This window comes from Xiphias gladius, chromosome 19 (genome assembly GCF_016859285.1).
Source record: "Xiphias gladius isolate SHS-SW01 ecotype Sanya breed wild chromosome 19, ASM1685928v1, whole genome shotgun sequence".
Lineage (NCBI taxonomy): Eukaryota > Metazoa > Chordata > Actinopteri > Istiophoriformes > Xiphiidae > Xiphias > Xiphias gladius.
In genome coordinates this window covers 16,032,891-16,057,924 of record NC_053418.1, presented here as the reverse complement: position 1 = coordinate 16,057,924, position 25,034 = coordinate 16,032,891, and the positions used below count along the sequence as shown (strand labels likewise).

Genomic DNA, 25,034 nt, shown 5'->3' with positions numbered 1-25,034 from the left:
TCAGAAATTTAAAACATGTGGTATTACATGACATTTTGACTTTATTTTGAGGATACAAAGACTATTATATAATGCCTGGAGTGACTGGGAGTTGTATGGAGGACAAAATCAGTAAATTACGGATAAATGAATCAATAACTGAATCCATTAATAAAAAAAACAAAACACTATATATAAAATATGAATTGCATAGAAATACAAAAAAATAATGTATAGGTGAATGGACAAATTAAGAAATAAATGAGTGATAGAATGCATTATCAGGAAAAACATCTATTTGTTTGTCAATTTAATTCCCTTTATTTCTGCAGGCTATGATTACGAGGCTGTGTAAACACATTTGTGTGCTGTTTAACACTGTTAGTCATTGTCATATTGCCTCTCTAGAGAGGATTTACCTTAATTGGCTGACAATGTTTTTTTTTTTCTTTTTTTTTGGCTCACTACACAACATTTCCCACCACATCATCAATGTACCTGCCAAAACACCTGGCAAGGGTGAATGCTATTAGGATTAACATTGTGATATCAGGTGAAATAGGAGAATTGGCTACAACTGCAAAGTGCCCTGGAGAAGCAAAAATATTATATCATATAGCAAAAAACTCAACATAATATTTCATATGCTATAAAAACTGACAAGGAAAGTAAATGAATGAGGAAATTATTTTTCGTCTTGAAAGCATGGTGCTGCACTCAGTATTTAATTTATAGACTTCTTTGAATATTATTTACCAGCCTTTTTTCATTTTGACATGTCACTGCAGGGAAAGCAGTGATATAGTGATGTAGTTCTCCGGCCCTGGAATAGAAAATTAAGGCTATTAGTTGCACCTGTGCTTTTCCTGTTATGATAAGTGACAAGTGCTATTAGAAATGTCTGTTTGCTCACCTATTTTTTTTTTAAATAATGGCTGATTTTGTCCTCCATAGAATGGGATGTAATACTTACATTCACTATTTTCACATCTATATTTTAGACCTTAGTGGGGATTCAGTGTCTTAGAACTTAAATGTTTCAACTTTGGAGGATGGAAACCAAAAAGCTTGACAAGATTTAGCTTAAAGTGAAGTATGATTATTTCCATGTCCTCAAACAACATTAAGAATTTGGCAGGGAAGGCAAAAAATTGGTCCTCATTCCATCAAACGGCTTATAAAATGAGTCCTGAACTTCCTAGTTCACTCAACTACTCCATTAGAACAAGCTCACATCTGAGAGTAAGAACATTTTAATGTTTGAAAATTGAATCATAAACACAGAGAACAATACTAGGCCTCATCTGCATGTAGTAAACTGGTTCAGTATTTGTAGATTGTGTGGTATACAGTATTTTTTTCTCAAGCACCCATCAGATACATTACATTGCAGAATCCGGAAATGCAAATAGATTTACAACAAAATGAGACAGGAAATATGACAGAAGCTTTTAACCTCTCACTCTATCAGCCACACAGTCAGATTTCTATTCTTTTACTACAGTCCATCAGAGTTGAATTGGCCCCTCTTGCTGACACGTCTATTCACCAGTTAATGATATCTCGGACATGGCCCCACAGCTTGGTGATCCACAGGTTCACCCCAAGCTCAGTTAAGTATTGAAGTTCTGGCATCAACATCTTGCGGCACAACTTCCGATGTGCCTTGTCCACATTTTTCTTCATGTTATAGCCCATGATTGACTTCTCTCCTATGGGTTGCCAGGGCTGCATGGCTGTTTCTTGGATGCTGCCAGCTTCAACTGCATGACCCCCCTCAATGCAGATGGAGGCCATCTCTGCGTTCCTTCTCCTGAGCTCTGCCACATCCTCAGCCATCCGCTGCTTACCATATGCATCTACTTTCTTCCAAAAGGTCTGGTTGAAATGCTGGTATAGCTTCCAATCAATAGCATTCCACTCAAGGGCCCTGGACCTCAGCTCAGGGGTAAGTTTAGACACAGTGGATCCCTTGCGGGCATTGAGCTTGAAGTAGAGCAAGTCGTCCATCTCCCAGCAGAGGGCATGCTTGAGCAGGATGAGTGATTCCTCAAAGTATTCCACCAACATGACCAGCTGAAAACGGTCAATGATGAATTTGATTCCTTCTTCTACACGCAGATCATCCAGCTCTAAAGTGTTGTCCTGTCCAAAGTCAAAGAACAGCAGGTTCTTGAGGTAGAAAGAGTTGAAACCCTCTGGATCAAAGTAGTAAAGGGGGTCACGTAGGAACTCAGTCAGCTTGTCATCACCTGGTATCTTCCAGGTAAAAGGCACCAGTCGGCCAAAGTAGTGGAAGGACGACTCAAAAAGCTCTGCAGGGTCTCGCAGAATAGTGATGTAGGAAGTGTCCAGAGGGAGCAACTTGGCCACCTCAGGTGCATTGAAGCGCATGTGATTACAGATAATATTGAAACACATTCCAGGTCTGTAGTCTTTTACCTGGGAACGCTCAAAAAGAGATGGATAGAAGAAGTCATTTCTGCTGTCAGGAAAGGCAAATTTGAGCCGGTGTTTCTCACCAAAGCGGAAAAGGATGTTAAGGAAGGTGCTGCTGGCTGTTTTGTGGGTCTTCATGAACATGATATCCACTTTAGGAGCACAGGTCTGGCCAAGGGTTTGGTGTGAGCTGTTTGTGGTTGGTTTGGGGTGAAGTTGGGATGGACGGTGGGCACAGGAGTAAGGCACTGGAACCCTACAGAGAGTTAAACAAGGAAAACAATCAAATGATAGATGCGCTGATAATGCTGATGAAGTTAACTCCCACACAAAATAAAGAAACAAAATCAGCAAACCATCACATTTGAGAAACTGGAACCAGAAAAGTGTTTGGCATTTTTGCTTGAAAAATGACTCAAGTGATTATTTTTCTGTCAATCAACTTACCATTTTACCTCTAAAATACAGTTATTGCTGAAGAAATATGATATACTGTACTTTCTACGTGATGTTTTCTACAGAACGTATGTCCACCAGTGTGATGAGTCTTACTCAGGCAGACTGAAGTCAATCTGTGGAGTGGAGAGGCAGTAAAGCAGGATCATGCAGCTGGTCAGGAGTGTACCCAGGACCAGACCTTTGCACATGGACCTCCACTGCCTTCCTTGCTTGCCAGGCATGGTCCAGCAGTGTCAAGGATTACCTTAAAAGCCCAGAACATAATTTTCATCATCATCATTATCAAATTCATCATCATCATGTAAAGCATTTTTTTACTTTTTAGGGTTCAAGACTCGAAGAGGCAGAACCATACTGCTTTTGTGTTGGTTTATTATTAATATTATTATTAATAATATTATTATTATCTGCCGAATCGGCTCAAATTGCCGTGAGCTGGAATGAGTTAAAAACATGAAACTTGGCCCGATAACACGAAATGATGTGCAAGTGCTTTCCATGAAACATGAGCCCAATTGGCCAGATGGTTGAGCTGTAATTACAGCCCAAAATTTCAATTTTGGAAATGCCACACCCTTAATACCGTAAATCCGATTGACATGAAATTTGACACACAAGTCTAGCTCAATGTGCTCTCCTCCTAAACTGTACGTCTCAAATTTTCTGTGGATCTTCATTGGACCAAGCTTATTAAAAGTTGCATAAAGCTTGTTGATATCTTCTTTAGTTTTCAAGATTTTTACCATTAAACTTCACAAGGGGCAGTGCCTAACCTGTAAATTGTCATAACTCATTAACGATTTGTCTAATCATCATAAATCTTGTTAGATATTTTCAGTCTGTGTATGGGAATTGGTCTACCAAAGCATTTTGAGCCTGACCCTAAAATACCAAAAATGTGTACCTCAAAACCTGGTGGATAGAATCTCACCAAGTTTGGTGAGCATGATCTTGGGGAAAGTATTAACCAAGATCATAAGTGTCATACTGTTTGGTGCATGTGGGCATGGCCTATTCATCATTATCTGCCATCTTATGCCTTTGCTCAGTTTGCTATGAGCTGGAATGAGCTAGAGACATGAAACTTGGTACCATAACTTTAAGTGATGTACTAATGCTTCCAATGAAATATGATTACAGTTGACCTGATGGTGGCGCTATAATTAACAGTCAAAAAGTGAAAAATTTGAAAGGCCACCCACTCCGTGAGTCCTATTTACTTAACATCTTACTCAAATCTGCAACTCAATATGCTCTTCCAAAAAAGCTTCTTGGACAATAAACGTCCACCATGATGGATTTTCCACCATTTTGGATATTTGGAAAAACAAATTTTTGACATCTCCTCCTTAACCGTAAGTTTGATTGATACCAAATTATCTGTGTATCATTATTGGACCAAACTTATCAATTGTTGCTTAAAGCTTGTTGATATCTTATTTGCTTCTCAAGATATTGACCAATGAACTTCAAAAGGACATGGCTCAGCACATGAATAGACCAAAGTCAACAACTGTTGGATCAGTTATCACAAAACTTGCAGGAAGTGTCCACATAAGTACCTGAAACATACCCTGGATGTTTCATTAAAATCTACCACTAGGGATGTTACAAATGGAAAAAAAAAACATCAAAAAAACAATTGGTGTGGCACGACATAAATCAGACTATAAATCAGAAATTATTTTGTCCAATCATTACAAAACTCACAGGATATCTTTCATAATGTTGAACCACGTGTGTAAAAAAAACTTGGTAGATATTTATGTTGAACTAAGTCTGTAAAATTATTTAGTAAAATTATATAGTCGTTCTTCTTTCATATTTATTATTGCTGATGCACACACACAATCGAGAGGTTGTTGACAGGTTATGTGTGATAGTAATAAATTTCCTTTTTATAGTAACAAAAAGTATAACAAATGACTATTTTAATTCCAATAATAAGCATAATTAACAGGGCTTGAACCGGCAAGCTGTTGCTTGCGGCCATATATATTTTTATTGCTCTTCTCTAGATAGATATAAGAAGAAGGCAAAAACTTTCTAGACTGTCCTCTGCTCTATTAACACAATGACAAGACTGTGAATCATTTATTTAGATAGTTACTTTCAAAATAATTTAAAATTTAAAGTGACTCCATAGATTACAATCTTTGTTCTCTGGTTTCTGTGTGGACACAATAACATGAAAAATATGACAGTAAAATATAAATCAATCCAGTGTGATAGTCTTTGACAGAGATGTGTTGGTTTAACTATATTGTATCTTCATACTATGTTACCTCTGTTATTGGATTGTTTTTTATTTTTTTTATTTTTAGTGTTTGTGTAATTGTATCCACCACCTGTAGCTCTGGCAGGGATGCTTGCTACTAAACACAAACAAAATTAAATAATTTGTTGAAAATCATTTGGAATAATATGAGCGATTTAAATTCTGTTGAAAGTTAAATGGACTTTTCCTTTGTAGGTACACGTATGGCTCAGTGGTTACACTCCGACAGAGAGGGAAGGAAAGGTTGAGAATTCTTTCTTGTGACCGGTAATTTTGGTAAAACAACTTAAAGTTATTATCTAATAGTAGCTCTAAAAACTGCAATTTTTGTGTACAGTATTGTCATCAGGTGGACCATAATTTGTGGTGCTCAAGAATATTTACCCACAGGGATGTACATTCTCAGTGTACTTGACACAGCTTCAGTGTTAACCTCATTTCATCTGGCTGTCCACTTCATAAACATTTTAAACACAGGGTGTAGTTAAAATTGTATGGTGAGCCACAAAATGACATACGTGTGACTTGAAATGACCAACCCTGTGTTTCTCAGCTGTCCTATAAAATAAATAATGCATTACCTTGGAAAGTGATATTGCAACCCCCCCCTGGAATTTGTAGCATTATATGACCCAATGTGACCCCAGTAAAGAGCAGAGTTTGAGGACATACAGTATATACAAATGTAGGGCAAGTTATTTTCAGCTTTTATTGCCTTCTTCAAGGAAAAACACAAACAGAATATATCAGTATGTATTTTGAGTAAATTATTTAACAATCTGAGAGAAAATCTGATTTTGCATTGTTTTGTATGTATTTATATTTTAGCAGAGACTGATCTGTAGTATAATTAGCCAATGCGTTTATTTTTTTGTCTACATTTTAGTGCTCAATTTCTATATGCAGAATCATATTCAGAGCTGTAATCGCCACCAGACGACCCTGACTACTGTAAACCTTGATTAACAATGTCCTTATGCAGCAGGGAACCAACCATAATTATGAGTTAAATCAAATAAAGCTCAGTTTCAGAAAAAAAATATCTATTTATCTGGTACAACCAGTGGTGGAAGAAGTATTCAGATCTTTTACTTCATTAAAAGTACCAACACTACAATATAAAAGTCCTCTACTACTGGAGTAAAAGTACAAAAGTATTATCAGCAAAACGTACTTAAAGTATCAAAAGTAAGTCTATTCATTCGGCAGTAAAATGGCCCCTGTAGCTAATATACTATTACTTTTGTAGCTAATCGAGGTGGAGCGAGTTTTAAATACTAAAGTATACAGTTTAGTTCAGTGGCTTCCAACCTAGGGGTCGGTCCTCTCTAAACGGTCAAAAGATAAATCTGAACAGTTGTGAGTTGAAAAAGAGAAGAGAAAAGAAGAAAAAACAAAGTTCAGACACAAAAAATCAATTCTTTCAGATGTTTCTCATAATCTTTGCTTTTTTTGTGAAATAGATTTTTTTTAACCCATTTTAACCTCAAAACAGTTATTGAAATTAAAAGCGGAAATTTGACTTAAGTGGATCTGCTAACTACTCACCCTTGAGACATGGGACAAGGGACCCCAACCAGACACTGCTTTTTTGTAGGAGTCACACCAGAAAGGTTCAGACCAATTACTGGTTTAATCTTAAACAATTCATTGTATTTTATGCTCTTTTTTATGGATATTTTTTAATTTTTATATATTTATATTACATATTTTTATTTCATGATTTTTAAAAAAAATAAATTATAATTTTTGGTAAAAATCTTAGTCTGCAATGTAAATAGTAACTAGAGCTGTCAAATAAAGCAGTGCGGCAAAAACCACAATTTTTCGCTCCAAAATGTAGAAGTGCAGAAATCTACAGTAACATACTTTAGCAGATGTACTTACTTAATTTCCACCACTGCGAGCAACATAAAGTGTAGAGATTTGGCTGACAGATAAGCACTTTCAACTCTCAACTGAGTCGTGTAACTCATTACGTTACAGTTTTGAAGTCAAAGACAGAAAATCTGAGATACCCCAATTCAAATTAAACCCAGTGTTTACTTTTTTTAAAATTTATTTGTGTGTCTCTGCGTCTGGAACTGGGTGTGTCGTCCATCATCTGATATGGTGATGAGACATTTCCCTCCTTTTCTCTTACGGATAATAACTGAAGTTACAATGCTTTCGGTCACGATCGTGTTTGTAAATCACACACCAGAGTTTTAGTGGAGCCATTCTGAAATGTAAATGTGAAACTTTTTACCTGTTGAAAAATCCAGACTTAATCCCAGCCTACTCATGTGTTATTTATTATTCACTTTTTGGATTTAGTCCAGTTTTGGAGTTATGGTTTGAGGTAGATGTCTGAAGCCCTCATGTTGGCTTGATTTACGTGTGCCTTAGTCCCCTGAACCGTAGTTACAATTTAGGCTGTCTTATCATCAAAGCATTATACAAACATTACTCTCCAAACACAGCTAAAAGGGCTATTTCTGTTCATTGTCTGGACTCCATGAAGGGGCTATTATGGAGGCATATGAGAAAGCTTTCTCTCTGCCATCAGAAGCAACTTTGAATCTGAGACATTTGAGAACAAGGCTAATTCAGGTGGAACAGTTTGGCCTGCAAATGTGTAGTGAATTTTACAGCAATACTGTCAAAACCCGAGATCCTTTGGGACAAACAAAAGGCAATGTTATTTTTGAGGCTAGCCGATATCACTGTTTGCTCAAGTTTCCCCCCAAAAATGCCATGTTGCCTAAATGTATGTCCTTGCGGGATGTATATTAGTATAACTTTAACCATGACCCTGAAATGGCCTCTCACCTACTCATCAGAAGACAATGTTACAGCCCACATTTAGCCTGAAAATGTTTACCCTGAGCTTTGTATGACTGCACACCAAACCTAGAGAGAGATTTATTTACTGTTCTGGTATAATAGGAACTCAGCAGATCAAGAGTAATAGTGTTTTAAGAGTAAAGATTAAGAGTAAACACAACTGGATTTGAGATTATGTTGAACTGCTTTCCTTGTGACATAGCTGAAGGTGTTAGCAAGTGTAACGTCTTAAATATCTTGTTTTCTCTAACATGTAAGGATCATATTATCAATATTACAAATCACAAAATAAGATCATTTCGGAGAGAAAACATTCAAAAGACTGGAGGAGTTCTTACCCTCATGCATAAATCCAAAGAAAAACTAATGGGAGAGTTTCTTGGCCAGCTGCATTGTCTTCTGCCTTTCCATCCACTTCCAGAGGACTAACACAAGTCGATCTCCCTTCTATAGCTGCTCTTATGTCTGATCTCAACATACACATACTGTTGTAGACCCAGCACAGTCCCACGCTCCCCTTATCACATGTCCAGTGCTATGGAGCTCATTCATCTGGTTGCTGCTCCTCTTCTCCTCTTTCACTCCACCTCTCTGCATGCACACCTAATACCTCGTGCTACCTGCCGCCTCCCCCTCAACTTTCAATTCCAAAACTGATCTCGCTGATTAAAGCACTGCAGGGAGGCTCAACTAGCCACCTGTGACGTCAGGCCCTCTGTCAGGGGATGTGCACTTGTCATTGAGTGCAAAAAAGAGGGGAGGGTGGGAGAGATGGAGGGAGGGAGGGAGAGGAGAAAGAAAGAGGGAAGAGAGAAGCTGTATAGTACCCATTCTGTGTCTACATACAGAGGGCTATTGAGTGCAGACACTGGAGTCTGGGCTGCAAGCTGATAGGAGGGGTGCAAAACAGCATAAAAAGAACAAATGCAGAAAGCCAAAGCACAAAGGATCTAATTGTACCACTTGATCAAGACTGCTCTATGTCAGTATTGTTTGAAATGCTTATTTAGCAAGCTTTCTCTATATGCGCTGAGGACGAATGTACACAGAATAGCTATTAAATTTTGCACCACAGATGAGACAATTATCTAAGCAAACTAAGAAAACTGCACAGCGTATACTGTCATGCGACAATACTGTGTATATGCTTGAAATATTTTTTTCTTTTCCCCATTTATAAATAATTTATCTTATTTCCTCAAAAATCCTTTATGGCAATTTGTGCATATACAACTAATGTTAATAATGATTCAGTGCACAGTATCTTATGCTTGTCAAACCACCGTTCTCTTGTGCAAGACAGCACAGACTTCAATAGAGAATAAAATGAACATTCAACCACGAGGGACTAGTCTATTTGGCTCTGTGTTCCATGATGTAGCAATATGTGGTCATAATGCCTCATCCATTACAGTACCCGTGAGCACCCGGTCTCTTTCCACATCACAGCCCTGATTCCTGGAAGAAACACTGCATTTGTGCTGCTCGTCTCACAGTCGTAATGCTCAGGCCCAACACTGTTGCTTTTGTTGAGCAGGGCGTGCCTTTGCCTGCAGGCAGCCCGCGTGCCAGGCCGAGACCTGGACTGGGTGGGCATGCGTGGAATGGGGCAGGGAGTATGTCAAACTGAATGAGGAGCTTGAGGAGTGCGGGGCATGACTGGGCTGGCCTCTGGCCCACCAGGATCACAGCAGCATCTTAGGGGGCAGAGGGGCTTATGGTCCTTCGTCATCAACACCCACTGCTTATGTGTGGACCAATCAGTCAAGATGAACCACCAACAGCAGCTCATAACCTCAGCCTCTGTCCTCTGCACAAGTGGATTCTTGGGTTTTGTGGGACATATTGTATTTCTTGTATCTCTTCTGATCCACACACAGCTGTGAGAAGTGATACCTGAGGGCTGCTCATTTTCATCAAGACTAACGGCTTGCTTGAAGCATAAACAATCCTTGAATATACCACCCAGTGGTGCAGTGTGAAGGACCAACAGCAGCTGAGCAAATAGTTATATTGCAAGATCACAAGTAACAGGCTTAAGACATTGTGTTTTTACTTTAAAATGCAGGTCATTTATAAGTACAGATTTTAAAATAAAGTGGAATACCTTGTGTAATGTAGAATAGTAGAGTTCATCCAAACAAAATGTAGACAGTCACTTTTACATTAATAATTACACTGTTAGCATAAGCCACATCCTGCATTACAGTTTGAAATTATGCAGAGCTTATCGTGCCAACGTCACAGAGCATGTAACTGCCTCACAGAGCTGTCTTATCCACTCGCAGGTTTTATGACATGGCAACCTGTAACGCACTCTACCTCATGAAGTTAAATACATAAAGTCTGTCTGAAGTAGACATCATCAGATGAGTTATTTTCGGGCCTTTTTCTTCTTTGCTTTTTCAGCATCATCATACGCCTTCCTCTTGGCAGCAAGCTTGTTAGCCTGTAAGAAGCAAATGAATGCAGTTTATGAACAGATTCTCAATACCAGTCACACTGGCATTTTGGAGGTCAGTGAACTCAGAGGGTTTGCATGTTCTTTACATAGCAACCACACAATACTGTTAAAAATTCTCGGCCCATGATAAGGTAGCAGATATGGAAAAATAAAGGATCCAATGTTAAAACTGTACAAATTCCATCTATTAACAAAGCTGCACACAATGTTATCTACACATGAATCCATACTCAATCAATAGCACAGTGAAACAAACCTCTCGGATTTTTCTTTTCTTTCCAAACATGATTTTGTCATAGAGGTATTTTTCTTTTTTCTTCATCATCATGATGGCAAGACGTTTCTCCTCTGCTTTCTCTTCCTGCTCCAGGCGTGCTGGGTTTTGTACCTTCATTTTCCCAGGCGTCACTTTAACTTGCAGAGACTAAGAGGAGGAGACGAGTCGATAAAGGCTCCAAAGTTTATAAAAAACAGGAGATGAAAGTAGCAAGGAGAAGGGATCATAAATCTCTTACCTTGCCCTGAGATCTTTGTTCTTCCATCTTCTTAAGGTTCTTCTCTTCTGACTCTGCGTCATCGTCCTCTTCATCCTCGTTGTCATCCTCCTCCTCTTCATCCTCACCCTCATCATCATCCTCTCCTTCTTCCTCATCGTCATCCTCCTGTTCATGGACTGATGATGGAAAAAAAAAAAAAAAATTTGTGTTCATGATCTCTGAAACCTCATTTAGACTTGGACTTGCAGTGGTTGCACCAAAGATTTTTAGGACCGATCAAAACAGAAAAAAATTATTTAGTACCAAATTTCAAACTGATCTAAATTTAACACAAATAGCAAATGCAACATGACTGATTTCACATTTACCCCCCTCCCATTAAATTAATGCACCTAATCTATTACTGGTGCAGCCAATTGCTTCTAGAGGTTGCATAACTGAATAGCACTCACCCGTGTGTACTCAAGGCTTGACCATTAATAGTAAGCTAAATACATCTAAATCCTAATTATAATAACAGAGATTCAATGCTGTAACGCAATAAAACGTGAAAAAACGTGTGAAAAGTTTTTATATACACAGAGTATGAAAGCTGAGACGTCAGATAAATGCCTCAGTTCCTACCAGGTTTTTCTCCCCGTTGTAAGGCCATGATCTTCACTTTTTCGGGGGGCATGTAGTCGCCATCCTTCTCCTCCACAAACGGAGAGAGGTGAGGGGGCAGAGTCACTCCGAGGAAGTAGTCCTCCACAGGCAGGAGTATTTTGGCATTGATACAATCATACACCCACTGGGGCTGGATATAGTACCTGAAACAACAAGGTTCTGTAATTAGCCTCTTATGAAGCCAACAAGTTTTGTATATTCCTGTTCTAATATGACATAATAAGCAATTATCTCACTCTTTGGTGAGGATTATTTCCTGTTTGCTAAAGAAATATATGAGGGAGCTGGCAAAGAAAGAGGACATGGTTTGTCAAACACAATGAAGGGGTTGCTTGGAGGCAAGAGAGCAGAAAGTTGACTTTGAAAGGAGGCATTGTAAAGGATATGGCGATGTACAAAGAGAGAGGAAATGCTCTCTCTCAATCAATCAGCAGAGACTTCCTGTATTTAGGATTCAGGATTCGGACATATACTATAAATCTCATTTGCTGTATAAAAAGTGATGTGTGCTAATTTTTGTAAAGCAAGAAAATTTGAAAAAACAAAGAAAACCACAACATTCCATTACCTGTTGATATACTGTTTGTTGATGTTGGGTCTGTCAACAATTTGATGTGTGATGGTCTCATCTGTCACCTCATATGTGCTACCAATGCAAACAGACTTGTCCCAGGACACCTCACCACCAAAACACCTGGAGGCAGCATCAATAAAAAAAAGATTTAAAAAAAGGATTTGCATCAGTTTGAGGTTTATAAGGGTTGTTTATTTCTGCTTGTAAATTGCTCTGTGATAGAGTTTCACTGCAGCAGATCTCACTCACCTGATGACAAAAGCCAGTGACTCTCTGGGCACCTCCCTGTTGAGATAGAACTTGAGGCCCTCAAAAAGCTTTTTCTGGGCTTCCTGCTCTTTCTGTTTCTTTTCTTTTTCTTCCATCTTTTCCAGGTCCTCCTGTAGAAAAGCATTAAAATGAAAACATTTATTGATTTTGTGTGTCATGGTGTCTTTTAGTCCCATGAGTGCTGTGCCACAAGAGGGCATGACATTTAAAATTATCCTCAAATACAGCATTTAAGGCTTTTATTTAAAAATCACTTTCAAAAATGTGCTAACAGTTACTGTTTGTTGAGTTTGGTGAATTATTTCTTACTTGTACATGGACTGGGGTACCAGACAAACGATTAAAGTAAGGGAAATAGTGCAGGTAGACACCAAAAAGGTAGATACCTCAAACCCATTGATAAGGTTAAAAAAAATAAATTTAAAAAAAAAAAAAACACTGCAACAAAAGCTCAGGAGTGTTTGGTGTCTATATAAATTAAGTGAAGTGCCCATTGAAAATACTAAATGTATTAAGGCAAAAGACCCCCATGAATTTATTGTGACTACTACTACTACTTTTGATACCATTTTGCAAGACCTACAACAACAGAAAAATTATTTCAATGAAGTCAGTCCTGTAATAACAATGATACCCAAAAAAGAAATACAACCAAAGTCTTGGGACAGCATTTTCATCCTGTCCCAAGAACTAAGAAGCCTTAGGAGCTAAACTCAGGGACTAAAAGTCTGTTTACTGCATTTGTGTTCTCATTTCCACTACTTATGAGGAACCGTGAAAATTAGTGAAATCAAATCAATGAAGGATTAGGAAGCTGGTGTTTTGTTGGAGTCACTGAGTAGTTCTTTGAGTTCACTACTGCGCAAAGCCTGAAAGAATGATGAACACATTTTGCAGCAATCTTCATGCTTGCATTTGGCCCATCAGGGAAGAACAACACTGACAAACTCTCAGGGACTTGAGAACCAAAACTGGGAATAGGCTCATGTTGTTGAAATCCAGGTAATGTTTCTAAGTTCCTCTAAAGGTTTCTGGGTTCCTGGAAAGTCCTGTGTCGGAACGAGGCCAAAGTTGAGAACCTCAAACCAGTTGGGTAAAACAAGCTTCAAAGGGTGGGAGAGACTTCATCTTTAGCAACCAAACATGAAGCTGTAATCCCCAGTCTCACATCTCCAAAAGCTTTGACACCTCTGACAAAGATGTGACCTCTGCCCTCAGAGACCAATTAATTTGAGTGTTGTTTTTCTGCATGTTTTGATGACACATCTTAGTATGATGTCTATGACATCAATGTTTTATTCTTAGTATATTTAAAAACGATAAGATGCACTGACTCATACTTTGCGAACTGGTTTTCTTACCCCTTCGATAGGAAACTGGTCAGGTTCAGCCTCTTCCTCCTCCTCTGCAGTAGAAACCACCCGTGCCAGACTGGCACTCAGAGCTGACAGTTTCTGCAAGGCCAAAAAAAACACGGTTAGAGCAACAATCTCTCATTTTATTATATGTTAAAGAAGTGGAAGGGAAATATATGAATGTCTCGATGGCTGTATCTCCCACACAGATTTTTCTATATTGATGTAAACCTACTCAAATTAAAGCTGAGACTTGGCACTTTAATGTTGCATCCAGTGCGTGGAGAAAAAAAAAAAAAAAAAAAAGTATAAATGTCCAAATACTTATGGTTTGGACTGTAGTTATAACAAAAATATAAGAATACTTAAAGTGCATGTCTTGAGTCTATTTCCAATTTACAAAAAGATATTTTGTCACTTCTGACTAGTGGTATCTACCAGTGTAGATAGTATTTATTTGTCCAGGTATTGACATCTGCGTCTGACGTTTCTGCCTCCGCCCCAATACAAGTAGATGAGTAGAATTTTAGTTATGCTGCTCAGTGTTGAAAAATTACATTTTAAAGTTCCAGCTCAGTGTGTATCAGAAATAATGTCTTGATCCACGGACCTCACTGTGATAAGATGCCATTTGTCAATGCTATGAGTATCAAAAACAATATTCCACCAACCAACTATTCCGTTGTAAGGAGGTTAAGGCTGATACCTAAGAAATGCATATTTAAAAAATAGATAGATTAATGGCTCCTTTTAAAACCGTTCAAGATAAAAAGGGCCTCACCTCTAAGTAGCATTCTGAATTCAAGGCATAGTCCTCTTCATTCTCTTCCTTCAGCTCTGACTCGGATTTACTGTCCAGCTGCAAAAGGAGGGATGACATTAAACAGAGCACAAGTTTGCCAACAGGTGACCAAATAGTCATAAATCCCAACTGTAATCATGCAGTATCATTCTTTATAACTTTATAATCGCCACAAGCTGAATCTTACTGAAATCTTTCACAATAATAGATTTTATATACATGTTTGGAAAATTTAAGATTTTAGTCTTAAATACAAAATAGCCATTAGAATCAATTTAATGAATGTGACCTCTGAATTAATTTTTGAGTAAAATCACTGTACATACTGTCACAATTATTGCGTATAAATTTTGTCTATACTGATCACCTTAAAGGCCTTAAAAGTAATATGTACATATATATAGAAAAGTCTGTGTGATATTTTCAGAGTCCAAAATACCTTTGGTGGGTAGAGCAGGTTGAGGGAATGGTAGAGTCTAAAGTTGATGAACCCCAGAAGAGTGGTGTACAACTCTGTGAAAGTTGCCATTACTCTGTAGTCAACATCTGTTGGGTGCTGAAAAGGCAAAAAATAGTTGTCCCAAGTCTCAATGGTAAAATTTATAAATTTGAGTGCAAATATTTATTGTAATTTTTAATCCCTGGAGATCACAAACAGCGGGGGCAGTCAGTGAACTAATTTTAATAGTCTGTTATCCATCAGACCACACTGACTTAAAATTTTTGTGTATGACAGCAACACTGTTTTGTTGACTTTATGATGGGTTCAAATGGTGACAGAGCTGTGTCAACCTTCAGTGTAATCCCATAATTATAACATGACTGCTTGTTATCGGCTTAATCACTATGGACAACATTTCATCATTTTGCACTTACATCATGGGAGAACTGATACGGCACCAGCCATGTAATGAGCTGTCCCATCACTTCAGCCTGATAATATATTCCCTTGATGGAGATGAAAACCTATCAGGAAAAGACAAGTGTTTCGTAAATTGCAGAACAGAGGATAATGAACTCAAGTCATATAAATATAACCCCTATTTTGTTTATATGTCAAACAAAAAAAAAAAAAGTCTGATGGTTGCACTGGCACCTTTCTGAGAGCACGCGCTGTGATCACATAGTTCATCCACTCCACAGTGAGACGTCTGCAAAGCTGGATTGTCTGCACGTGGCATTTTCCTGTTCGGGCGAAGGTGGAGAAGAGGAAGCACATGCAGAGGGAGTCGTCTATATCACGGAGGGCGTCAATAAAGGTGGGGTACCTGTCACATAAAGGAGCAGCAGTGAGGGAATACAGCTTGATACAATACGATTTCTTTAGAATCTCTTACCCTAGCAAAAAAAACAAAACAAATTAAAATAAAATCTGTTAATTAAGCTCTTAAACTGCTGACAAAAAAACAAAAAAACAAAACAAAACACACACTTACCTAGTCATTTCTACTAATACTACCTCCTTTAATTTGACAGAGAAAAATCAGCTAAGCTCAACTATGCCCTCCTATGGTGAGTGTGGAGAATAAGGCCGTCTCACCTTTCTTTGATGATGTGGTCCAATTTATAGGTGGGCTTGTTCTCTTTCAGTCTCTCCACTGCAGACCATTCTGTTTTTCCATAAGCCTTCTTAAGTTTGCGAACAAATACCTGTTGAGATAAAACAATTTGTCAGTAGGATAAGTGACAGACACAGACTGACTTCCCTCAAGTTAAAAATAATTTGATTTGCATTGTTTGTAAGGGAGAAAGCCATTTATCCACAACAAAACAAATACAATTAAATGAAGACATTTTCCCAAATTAACCAAATCAACGAAATCAGCTATTTGAAAAAAAATAGGGAAAATATGCCTTTAATACCTTGTAGTCTCTGAACTTGCCAACAATTGGCTCATGCAGCAGAAAGCGGATATCTTTGAGGAGGTAGAAGGTCCTTGGGGCTGTGGATCCCTTGTTCACCTTCTTCTTGTGCTTGGGCTCATGAGGGTAGATGCCTTTGAGGATGCATAGTCGCCTGAAATCCGAGAGAGATCAGGAATTATTTGTCTTTGACATGGCTGATTTCTGAGTTTGTCTTGCCAACCAGGCATCCTGATTCAGAACCAATTCTAAATTTTGGGGGAAAAAAAAATAGTGTACAGATTAATCATTAATGAAAATAATCTTTGGTGCAGCCCAAATAACATGAGATGATAGAAATTTGTCAAACATCAGATTTTTCAGACAAAGCAAGACATCTGAAGATGTCACCTTGGGCTGTGGGAAATTATAACAGGCACTCTTTACTATTGGTACTTTACTGGTATATTTATAGACAAAAACAATAAATTGAAAATAAAAATAATCGGCAGATAATCGATAATGAAAATAACTGTTAGTTGCAGCTGTAATTGTATTGTGTTAAACTGATAGGTGTCATTTTGGGGTTAAAAAAATTGTGTTGGGCATTTTTCACTATTTTCTGACATTAATGATAATAATAATTGATCTTTGGCACATCCTTAATATCATGAGATTATAGAACTGTGTCAACCATTACAGATTTTTCTTTATTTTTTATACCAAGTAAACAATAACTTTAATATTCAGTTGTAGTCAGCCATTGCAGACTGCTTTATGGACATTTTTGATTTAGAGGATTTACCTTGATTTTTAAAATATTTAATTGACAGGATTAGCCACAGATAATACATTCCCTTCGGGTTATTTTGCCTCTAAATCATTTTTTAGTAAAATCTTCAGAAAATGTGCTAATTGTCAGTATACATTCAGCTTCCAGTTTACTAACTCCATCAAGCTAAAACTAATTTGGTCTGACTAAACAGCCCTGCAATACATCTTACCTTCATGAGGTCTACAATGTTGAGCATTTGTCGTTTAGAGAGGTGTCCGTTCAACTTTGTGGCCAATTCAAAGGCTGCAGTTTGTGGCGTTGTTGAATTGTGTTGCATTATAGTGAGAGGTGTTTCACTCTCGGTATAACTCTTGATACAAATAGGATGGACAAAGTATTTTTTTAAAACAGTATAATGCAACACAATTCATCAGCATCAAACTACAGCTCTCAAAACGACCATCATTGAATCAACACCTCTCTAAAGCAGTTTTAACAATAACTGAACATTATAACCATCCTGAAGGTAGGATTTATTGCAGGACTGTTGTATCAGAGGGAATTAATGTTAACTATGTGAACCTAATAAACTGTAGATTGAGTGTATGTAGATTTAAAGATCACAGAAACCACGACAGAAGCCCTCTCACACTGAGCGCTGTAACGTTACCTGAAGTCCGGGAGGCTCAGCTGTAACTTCTTACGAGCTTTATTTCTGGTGATGTAGTTGGTGGCAGAGCCCCTCTCAAACTGGAAAACAAAAACAGACGCTGGTATTAAAGTCCCACAAAACATATGACCTTATTTCATGGTCGGGCTTACAAGATACAGTAACTTCACATGCTCAGTTGTATCAACACTGATTCAGAAAAAACAAACTTCAGCTAGCCCCGTTAGCCAACTAGCTAGCCAGGTTGCTATCGCTGTTAATGTGCCCGAGCCTGACATTAGCACGACATCGAATCTTACCTTTTTCTTTTGAAGACCTCCCATTTACAGCCAATATGCGATCCTTCACTCAAGGTTAGGGTAATTTAATTAGCTACAAATTACGCAGTTCAATGGTGTACACAATGTCAGCTACCACCAGACGCAGCAGATGCACGTGTCGGTTGACATGCGCAGAGGAGGCGGAGCGAGCAGCAACCAGGACCCAGAGTTTGGTCGTTTGTCCGCCTGTTTAAAAAACGGAAGGCAAATAAACAAAAACCAAAGCTCACTATCTTTTTGACTTTTAAACCATTGTTGTATATTAATGCACATCCACATCCGTTTCAGTAAATATCTACACTGCACTACATTGCATTTATCTTGCGGAAATGCCTCTAAAATAATTATTTTTAAATTTTTATTGCAATTTTAGAACAAGACAGGGAACAATATATAAGACTGGGTCAAAACCTAGTATGTGGCTGGGCCGCCCCTTACCTGTTTGCTTGTCTCCTACCCGCTGTGCTCACATATACAATAATTTAATACAGCCGAATTCCCAATAAAGCTGTTCTCATTCATACGTTTTTGTTTCTGTTGTCAGACAACAGAACAAGTATGAAATAGTGATTAAAACGTGGCCCATTAAGACTACTTGTAACCCAGCAGTCACTTCAAAGCCATTTCCAAGCTGCTGCTCTGCAATGCTAAAATCTTGATTTTATAACCGCAATGTCGCCTGACAAAATCACCATACACATAAGTTAAAGACAACGGCTGTGATGTGGTGTCGGCTATATTTACATTTAAAATGATCGCTCAGAGAGAAAGTTAGAAGCTCGTTCACATCTGTGTCAGCTGCCGTGCCGTCAACTGAATGAGACGCACAGAGAGGTGTACCGGCAGTGGGAAAGGCCAACCTGGCGCTCGCGGGGCAAAACTGGCGACTCTCTTCTACGGAAAGTAGCTAAGGTTTGTCCAAAAAGTCGCTAGATTCGTCGCTTTTTGAAGAAAAGTCGCTAAAAGTGTGTAAAAAGTCGTTAAATCTAGCTACAAAGGCGCTAAGTTGGCAACACTGCCAGTAAACAACCCCCTGAAGAGGCAATAGAAACGGCTTGCGCCTATTAATTTTGAAAAAGCAACGGCCAGTGGTGCAACATCAGCACTCGGCTGACCAGTGGTGTAAATTTAACACTCAGTCTGCCTGTCAGTCACTCAGTCTGGGAAATGTGCCTTTAACAGGGCTGGCCCAGCAGTTGAGGTCCAGCCAGAAACATTTTCAACCTATTCAGAGGCAAAGGCTTTTAAATGCCAGCAAAATGAGCTCGTGTGCAGAACTGTTGCCACCTTATTCAGATTTTAAGTCTGATCAACTAGAAACATCATTGGGCAGTTCAATCATCAGAATAAACTAACATAAAAGGAAATGCATGATTCAACCAAAGCCGAACCCCACCCCCTTTTCCTCTCCCCACACCCTCACTGGTGACAGGGATACTTCAGAGAGATGCAGACTGGACCTGAGGAGGAGCAGAGACTGAGAGAAATATAAAGCTAGATACAGAGAGATAGAATCACATAGATATTAGACTTCACAGCGAATATGTGTGAAGCATTTCACAAGTTCATCATGGGACTACGTGAGTTTATAAAGGAGTATTTTCTTAGTTTCTGGGACTATGAGACACCTAAGGTGATGGTGGTTAAGAACAGAACTCTTGGAGTCATTTACAGGGGCGTTCAGTTTCTTGTGATAACCTATTTCATCTGGTAAGCTTCAAGTTTGTGTATTTGCATGTCTGGTTTATGTGTTAAAAGGGACAATCTATGAAATTCAAATGCTTTGGTTACTTCAATTTGTTGACTTTTCTACATATTGTATTATCGGATGTGTGCTTCTTTTAGGAATTACAGTAAAGTATAAAATCTTAATTCCCAAGCAATATGCTTTTGTGTGTAAAGAGAGTGTATGAGGATTAAAAAAAAGCACTGTGACTTTAAATTCTCAAAACTATAAATTGCATTTTTGTGGAGAGGAAATGTGTCCCGTTTGCAGTTAACTAGAAACAAATAAACAGTATAATTGATGGAAACATAACTGATGACAAAAAGTATGGTGGAATCTCTCTCTCCATCATCAGACATGTTATTAGATGTGAGCAGAGCAGTTTTGATAGATTAGGAGTTTGTGAAGATTGTATTATTCATCTTATTGTTTAAAATCGTAGATTATTTCTTAGAATAGATGTCTTCAGTTATATGGTTGATGTGTGTTATCTTTTCATCCTTCCTTGGCTTCACCAAAGAGGGCTGAAAAGATCCAGGGTAACATGATACCTCCAATAAAAATTGATGTCATAACAGAAAATGTGATATTGCTGCTGTCTGTTCTATTATCCTGAAGGTATGTCTTTATGAGTCAGAAAGCATACCAGGAGAGTGAAACCCGCCCAGAGAGCTCAGTTTACACTCTCATGAAAGGTACAGCAGTTCATGGAGACAACATCCTGGACACTGTGGAGTACGCTCGACCCTCAGAGGTGAGTTGAGAATAAATGGCGTAGCATAAACAATATACTCTCACCGAATATACTCTGTCAGCAGCATTTTTTTGTACATTTTCTTCATAGGGTGGTGATGTGATTAGTACAATATTGAGACGAGAAGTCACGTATGATCAGAGGCAAGGGACCTGCGCCGAGGTGAGAGGTCAACTAAAGCCTAGTATGCAGGAAAATACAATTTAATTTTTTATTTAAGTATATCAGTTACACAGACTCCTATATTTTCCTACGACTGAGTATCTGTCTTTCTTCACCCTAGTATTTCAAAGTTGCCAGAGCCAACTGTACAACAGATTCTGACTGCGTCCAGGGGGAGGTTGACTTTGATGGCCATGGTACTGTTTTAATTTCTCACAAGATTTTTTTCATGCCTGGCTGGTTTGTATTTACCACAGTTCTTCTCTGTTTTAAACACTTCCTTACAGGCAGAAGGACCGGCAGATGTGTTCCATACTACAACCACACCTTCAAAACTTGTGAGATCCAAACTTGGTGTCCTATTGAGGAGTACGCTGTAGTACGGTAAGACAGGTGATAGGTAAACACCACCAAGATGATTCGTCAAGTTCAAGTCTGGTTTATTTGGAACACCCAATAGTCCATATAAGGTCTGAGTGGACCAGGAAGACTGGGTAAAATCCTAAAGTACCTTGTACCAAGTACCCAAAACCTTGTTAAGAGGCAACTTAATGACAGATCCCTATATCTGGGATAAAAGTTAATTTATGAATTGGTCAAATAAACTGTTTATAATGTTCCAGCCTCTTAATGTTTTACTGGAAGCAACAGACAACAAATTCAATGACAGTGATTACAAATCAGAAAAAAGATGATACACCATAAAGCAGTGGTTCCCAGGATGCCCCAAATGGGCACAAGATAAATTTGAGGGGTCACAAATGATTAAGAGAGTAAGAAAATCAGAAGAATCATATTTCTGATACATAAAATTCTATTTATTTGTTCACATTTTTTTTCTCATCTTTGCTTTCTGCTTGTGTATTACTGGATATTTTTAGATCATCAGGCATTTAAAAAAGTATTTAAAAATACATTCTGAGAAAGAAGAATTACTCTTTGGTTGAATTGGCCACCATGTGCAACCTGTTACGAGGGGTCCCAAGAAGACAAAGCTTGGTTTTAAGGGGTCGCAAGCCAAAGAGGTTGGGAGCCACTGCCATAAATAACAGTTAGACCCATGGATGGATTATGAGACGATGTGCTTCTAGTTTTAAGGCAACTGTGATTATTTGGTGTCTTTAACAGTGAACCAGCATTAGTGGAGGCCATCAACTTTACAGTGTTCATCAGGAACTCTATCCACTTCCCCAAATTCAAAGTGCTGAGGTAAAGTACCTACACACACACACACACACACACACACACACACACAGACACACTGGAGCCAATGCTTTTCGCTTTTTTGGCAGAAATTCAGAAGAAATTTTCGTCTCATCTTTGGCAGGGGAAACATCAAAGATGCCTCAAATAAGCGTGACATGCAGAAATACCTCAATAAGTGTCATTATGATGAGGAGAAAGAGCCCTACTGTCCAAACTTCCGCCTGGGCTACATCGCACATCAAGCCAGGGAGAATTTCACGGAGCTCTGCAGGACTGTGAGTATGACTTCTGCATCGCAAAATGGTTTGATTCATGAATATGTCGGATTTTAAAAATGTGTAAATGGTTGAAAAATGTCTTTTTATACACATACCTTATCATGCACAACACATACTGTCTCTGTGATGTTTTAAAGTTGGCACACAAATGTTTTAAAAATGACCTACTAGGTGACCGTGTAGCTTTGCTTAAGATGTGAAAGATCAATGCTGTTTTTGCTCAGGGTGGTGTAATAGGGGTTTTCATTAACTGGGTGTGTAACCTGGACCTGGATCCTTCACATTGTAAACCTACATATTCCTTCCGTCGTCTTGATCTCCGAAAGGATCAGGCCAGTTCTGGGTACTATTACAGGTGAGCTCCAGCGCCAACCCCTGACTTCTTCTGTTCAGTATTTTAAACTGTGGTCTTTACTTCGACTTGTGGTACGTCTCCCTGTTTTTACCCTTATGATTTCCGGGTACCTGTCCAGATTTGCCAAATATTACAGTAAGGATGAGGTAGAGACACGGACACTGATCAAGGCCTATGGCATCCGTCTGGATGTCATTGTTCACGGAAATGTAAGTGATACTCCATCATCACTACACCTTATATTCTGCTTACTGTGGTGAATGTCTTTATATCATTTGCATGTTATTTCTTTCCAGGCTGGTAAATTCAGTCCCATCCCAACCATCATCAGCACAGTGACTGCTATGACTTCAGTCGGGATTGTGAGCAATTACTACATTTCTTTCTTATCTCGAGACTTGGAAGTGACAGCTAATGCTCTTTGCACCACAAACTGTTTTTTTCCTTTCATTTCACCCCTTCTAGTGTACCATTATCTGTGACTGGATCATGCTGACATTTATTGACAAGAATGAAGTCTACAGTGATAGAAAGTTTGATGAAGTGAGTAAAAGGCCTCTTGTATTCAATCTTAACACATACACTGTATGGGTGCATCTGTGTTCATGGCAGTTTTGAGATGCTGATCTTTAAATGTTTTTCATCTCACAAAGAATAGGTAATGACTTTCAAACATTCTCAACAATCTGTTTTTAAGAATACATACAGATCCATTTAAGTACACAACTTGATTACAATATGATGCACAAAATTATTAGCAGTAACAGTGGACTGAGTTAGGGGCAAATCTAACTGATAATTAATGATGTGTTAATATGTAGTACCTGAATAACTCTCAATCACAGAGTATACAGTACACAGTTCATTTTTTAAGATCAAAATTACTAATAATTGCTAATAATTACTAATAATTACATGATAAATTCTAAAATTAGTTACTATTTTTGGTCCATAAAACTGAGTTACTAGTATTCCTTCATTATGTTGTTATTGCTGTACCATTATTTATTTTGTGTCCAAAAAAGGTAAATAATACCATCATCTTACCAAATGAAAAGAAGCTACTGAGTTTTTAATTCAGTAAATAATTCACTAGTTCATTAATGATAAACAACAGACAGCAGAAGTCTCAAAAATCTTCTGCATATTTTGTGTTCTGTATGGTAAAGTTTAAGTTAATTTTTTTTTGGTGATTTGTGTTGTCACCATTAAGCTCTTTACTTGCCCATTTAAAGAATTGGAAGAAGGAACCAGATCAATTGTAACACAGGAGAGGGGGCTCTGATCTAAAGGCCAAACACATGTTGTTGCAAAGGTTAAGCTAAAATGTGATTCACGTTAAATGCACAAGGTATTTTACTGCATTATGTCTTAAACCCCTCCACAGAAATCAGTATGCAGCTCTGCGCCACAAACTACAACACTAGTCATTGCTTCTGCCTCATTATAGATTAAGTTTAAATAAGCCATGGAGTAAACATATTCAGGGAATCGTTTGAGAGGTATTTATGTCTATTTCAATAACTTCTTGGGTAAACAAAATCATTTCTAAATGCAGGATATTTGTCCTATGCAGGTTATCAAGGAGCCCACAGTGCCCATGCCCACAGAGCTCAGCTACATCAGCAGCTACGGCTCAAACCATTCAGACCTGTCAGACGGTGTACCACTCTGATGTCGTCACAGTTGCCTCAGTCCTGACTGGCCAAGTGTGTTGACTCCCCTAAATCCAACCGACTGTGGCAACAACAGCAACTCTGAGTGGTTTCTTAGGTTTCTGCAACAAGCTCAGCGATGGACCACCCTGCTGTGCTGTTGTCGGGGGGAATATACTGACAGAGAACCTAGTGACAGATGGCATCTTCTGAAAGAGCTGCTGGTTCTCTCAAAGTCTCTGCTTGTGGAGTGGGCTCAGTTCATTTATCGCCTCAAGCCTTGATGGACCTCCACTGTTTGAAAGTGGAATGAAACCTGTTCGTCAGACGACAGTAACAACACTTAGAGGATGCGTTTACTCACCAAATAGTATTTCATAGCAGAAAAATATTTGAATATTTGAGTAGTCATGAGAAACAGATTTACAAACCATACAAATTATGCCTATGTATTGCAGACATTCAACCCGAAAATAAAAATTTTCTGCTAACTTGAGTTTCAGTTACTAACTGATTCATTTCCTTTGTCTTCTAACCTGACATGTTCAGCATAATGAGAAGATACAAAGGGAAATGGCCAGGAGATGCACGAGGAGAACAATGAGCAGTAATCAAATAACACTTACATTTCCCCTGAAATGGTTTCTCTAACAAGATTCTGCGGAGGTGTGAATCCATATGA

The 25,034-nt window shown here is 38.4% G+C and overlaps 3 protein-coding genes and 1 long non-coding RNA gene across 5 annotated transcripts; 2 read left to right on the top strand and 2 right to left on the bottom strand.

Moving 5' to 3' along the window:
* Positions 1-197: 197 nt before the first annotated feature.
* On the bottom strand, positions 198-3,098 carry gal3st1a (galactose-3-O-sulfotransferase 1a). Its single transcript, XM_040154502.1, has 2 exons — positions 2,971-3,098; positions 198-2,674 (listed from the first exon to the last, which is right to left on the bottom strand). Exons 1-2 carry the CDS (start codon positions 3,096-3,098, stop codon positions 1,525-1,527), a joined length of 1,278 nt encoding a protein of 425 aa, XP_040010436.1. The 3' UTR covers positions 198-1,524.
* LOC120804833 lies at positions 1,487-4,619 on the top strand. Its single transcript, XR_005709486.1, has 3 exons — positions 1,487-1,591; positions 1,706-1,927; positions 2,940-4,619. It is a non-coding gene; the product is annotated as an uncharacterized LOC120804833 (long non-coding RNA).
* A 5,398-nt stretch (positions 4,620-10,017) lies between these two features.
* On the bottom strand, positions 10,018-19,072 carry pes (pescadillo). Its single transcript, XM_040154904.1, has 16 exons — positions 18,961-19,072; positions 18,196-18,402; positions 17,897-17,976; positions 16,473-16,626; positions 16,150-16,259; positions 15,706-15,877; positions 15,486-15,575; positions 15,049-15,165; positions 14,589-14,666; positions 13,814-13,906; positions 12,432-12,562; positions 12,177-12,302; positions 11,567-11,751; positions 10,961-11,118; positions 10,702-10,869; positions 10,018-10,430 (listed from the first exon to the last, which is right to left on the bottom strand). The coding sequence occupies exons 2-16, from the start codon at positions 18,217-18,219 to the stop codon at positions 10,356-10,358; spliced, it is 1,761 nt and encodes a 586-aa protein (XP_040010838.1). The 5' UTR covers positions 18,220-18,402; positions 18,961-19,072; the 3' UTR covers positions 10,018-10,355.
* On the top strand, positions 19,027-24,818 carry p2rx2 (purinergic receptor P2X, ligand-gated ion channel, 2). Of its 2 annotated transcripts, none has more exons than XM_040154907.1 (12): positions 19,027-19,128; positions 20,561-20,696; positions 20,787-20,858; positions 20,980-21,055; positions 21,146-21,242; positions 21,987-22,067; positions 22,186-22,339; positions 22,567-22,697; positions 22,816-22,906; positions 22,994-23,059; positions 23,163-23,240; positions 24,274-24,818. In XM_040154907.1, exons 2-12 carry the CDS (start codon positions 20,571-20,573, stop codon positions 24,370-24,372), a joined length of 1,071 nt encoding a protein of 356 aa, XP_040010841.1. In that variant the 5' UTR covers positions 19,027-19,128; positions 20,561-20,570; the 3' UTR covers positions 24,373-24,818. The 2 variants fall into 2 exon arrangements, with proteins under 2 accessions (XP_040010841.1, XP_040010840.1); XM_040154906.1 differs by lacking the exon at positions 19,027-19,128 and adding an exon at positions 19,664-19,926.
* Positions 24,819-25,034: the final 216 nt, after the last annotated feature.

Excerpts from the sequence above, each read along its gene's own strand:
- p2rx2 (XM_040154906.1), top strand. The coding sequence starts at position 19,760 with ATGTGTGAAGCATTTCACAAGTTCATCATGGGACTACGTGAGTTTATA. Across the intron at positions 19,927-20,560 it reads GTGATAACCTATTTCATCTG|GTATGTCTTTATGAGTCAGA; the intron begins GTAAGCTTCAAG and ends ATTATCCTGAAG. Across the intron at positions 23,060-23,162 it reads CTATGACTTCAGTCGGGATT|TGTACCATTATCTGTGACTG; the intron begins GTGAGCAATTAC and ends CACCCCTTCTAG.
- pes (XM_040154904.1), bottom strand. The coding sequence starts at position 18,219 with ATGGGAGGTCTTCAAAAGAAAAAG. Across the intron at positions 15,166-15,485 it reads CGTATCAGTTCTCCCATGAT|CACCCAACAGATGTTGACTA; the intron begins GTAAGTGCAAAA and ends TTGCCTTTTCAG. Across the intron at positions 12,563-13,813 it reads ACCAGTTTCCTATCGAAGGG|GAGGACCTGGAAAAGATGGA; the intron begins GTAAGAAAACCA and ends GCTTTTCTACAG.
- gal3st1a (XM_040154502.1), bottom strand. The coding sequence starts at position 3,098 with ATGCCTGGCAAGCAAGGAAGGCAGTGGAGGTCCATGTGCAAAGGTCTG. Across the intron at positions 2,675-2,970 it reads ATTGACTTCAGTCTGCCTGA|GGTTCCAGTGCCTTACTCCT; the intron begins GTAAGACTCATC and ends AACTCTCTGTAG.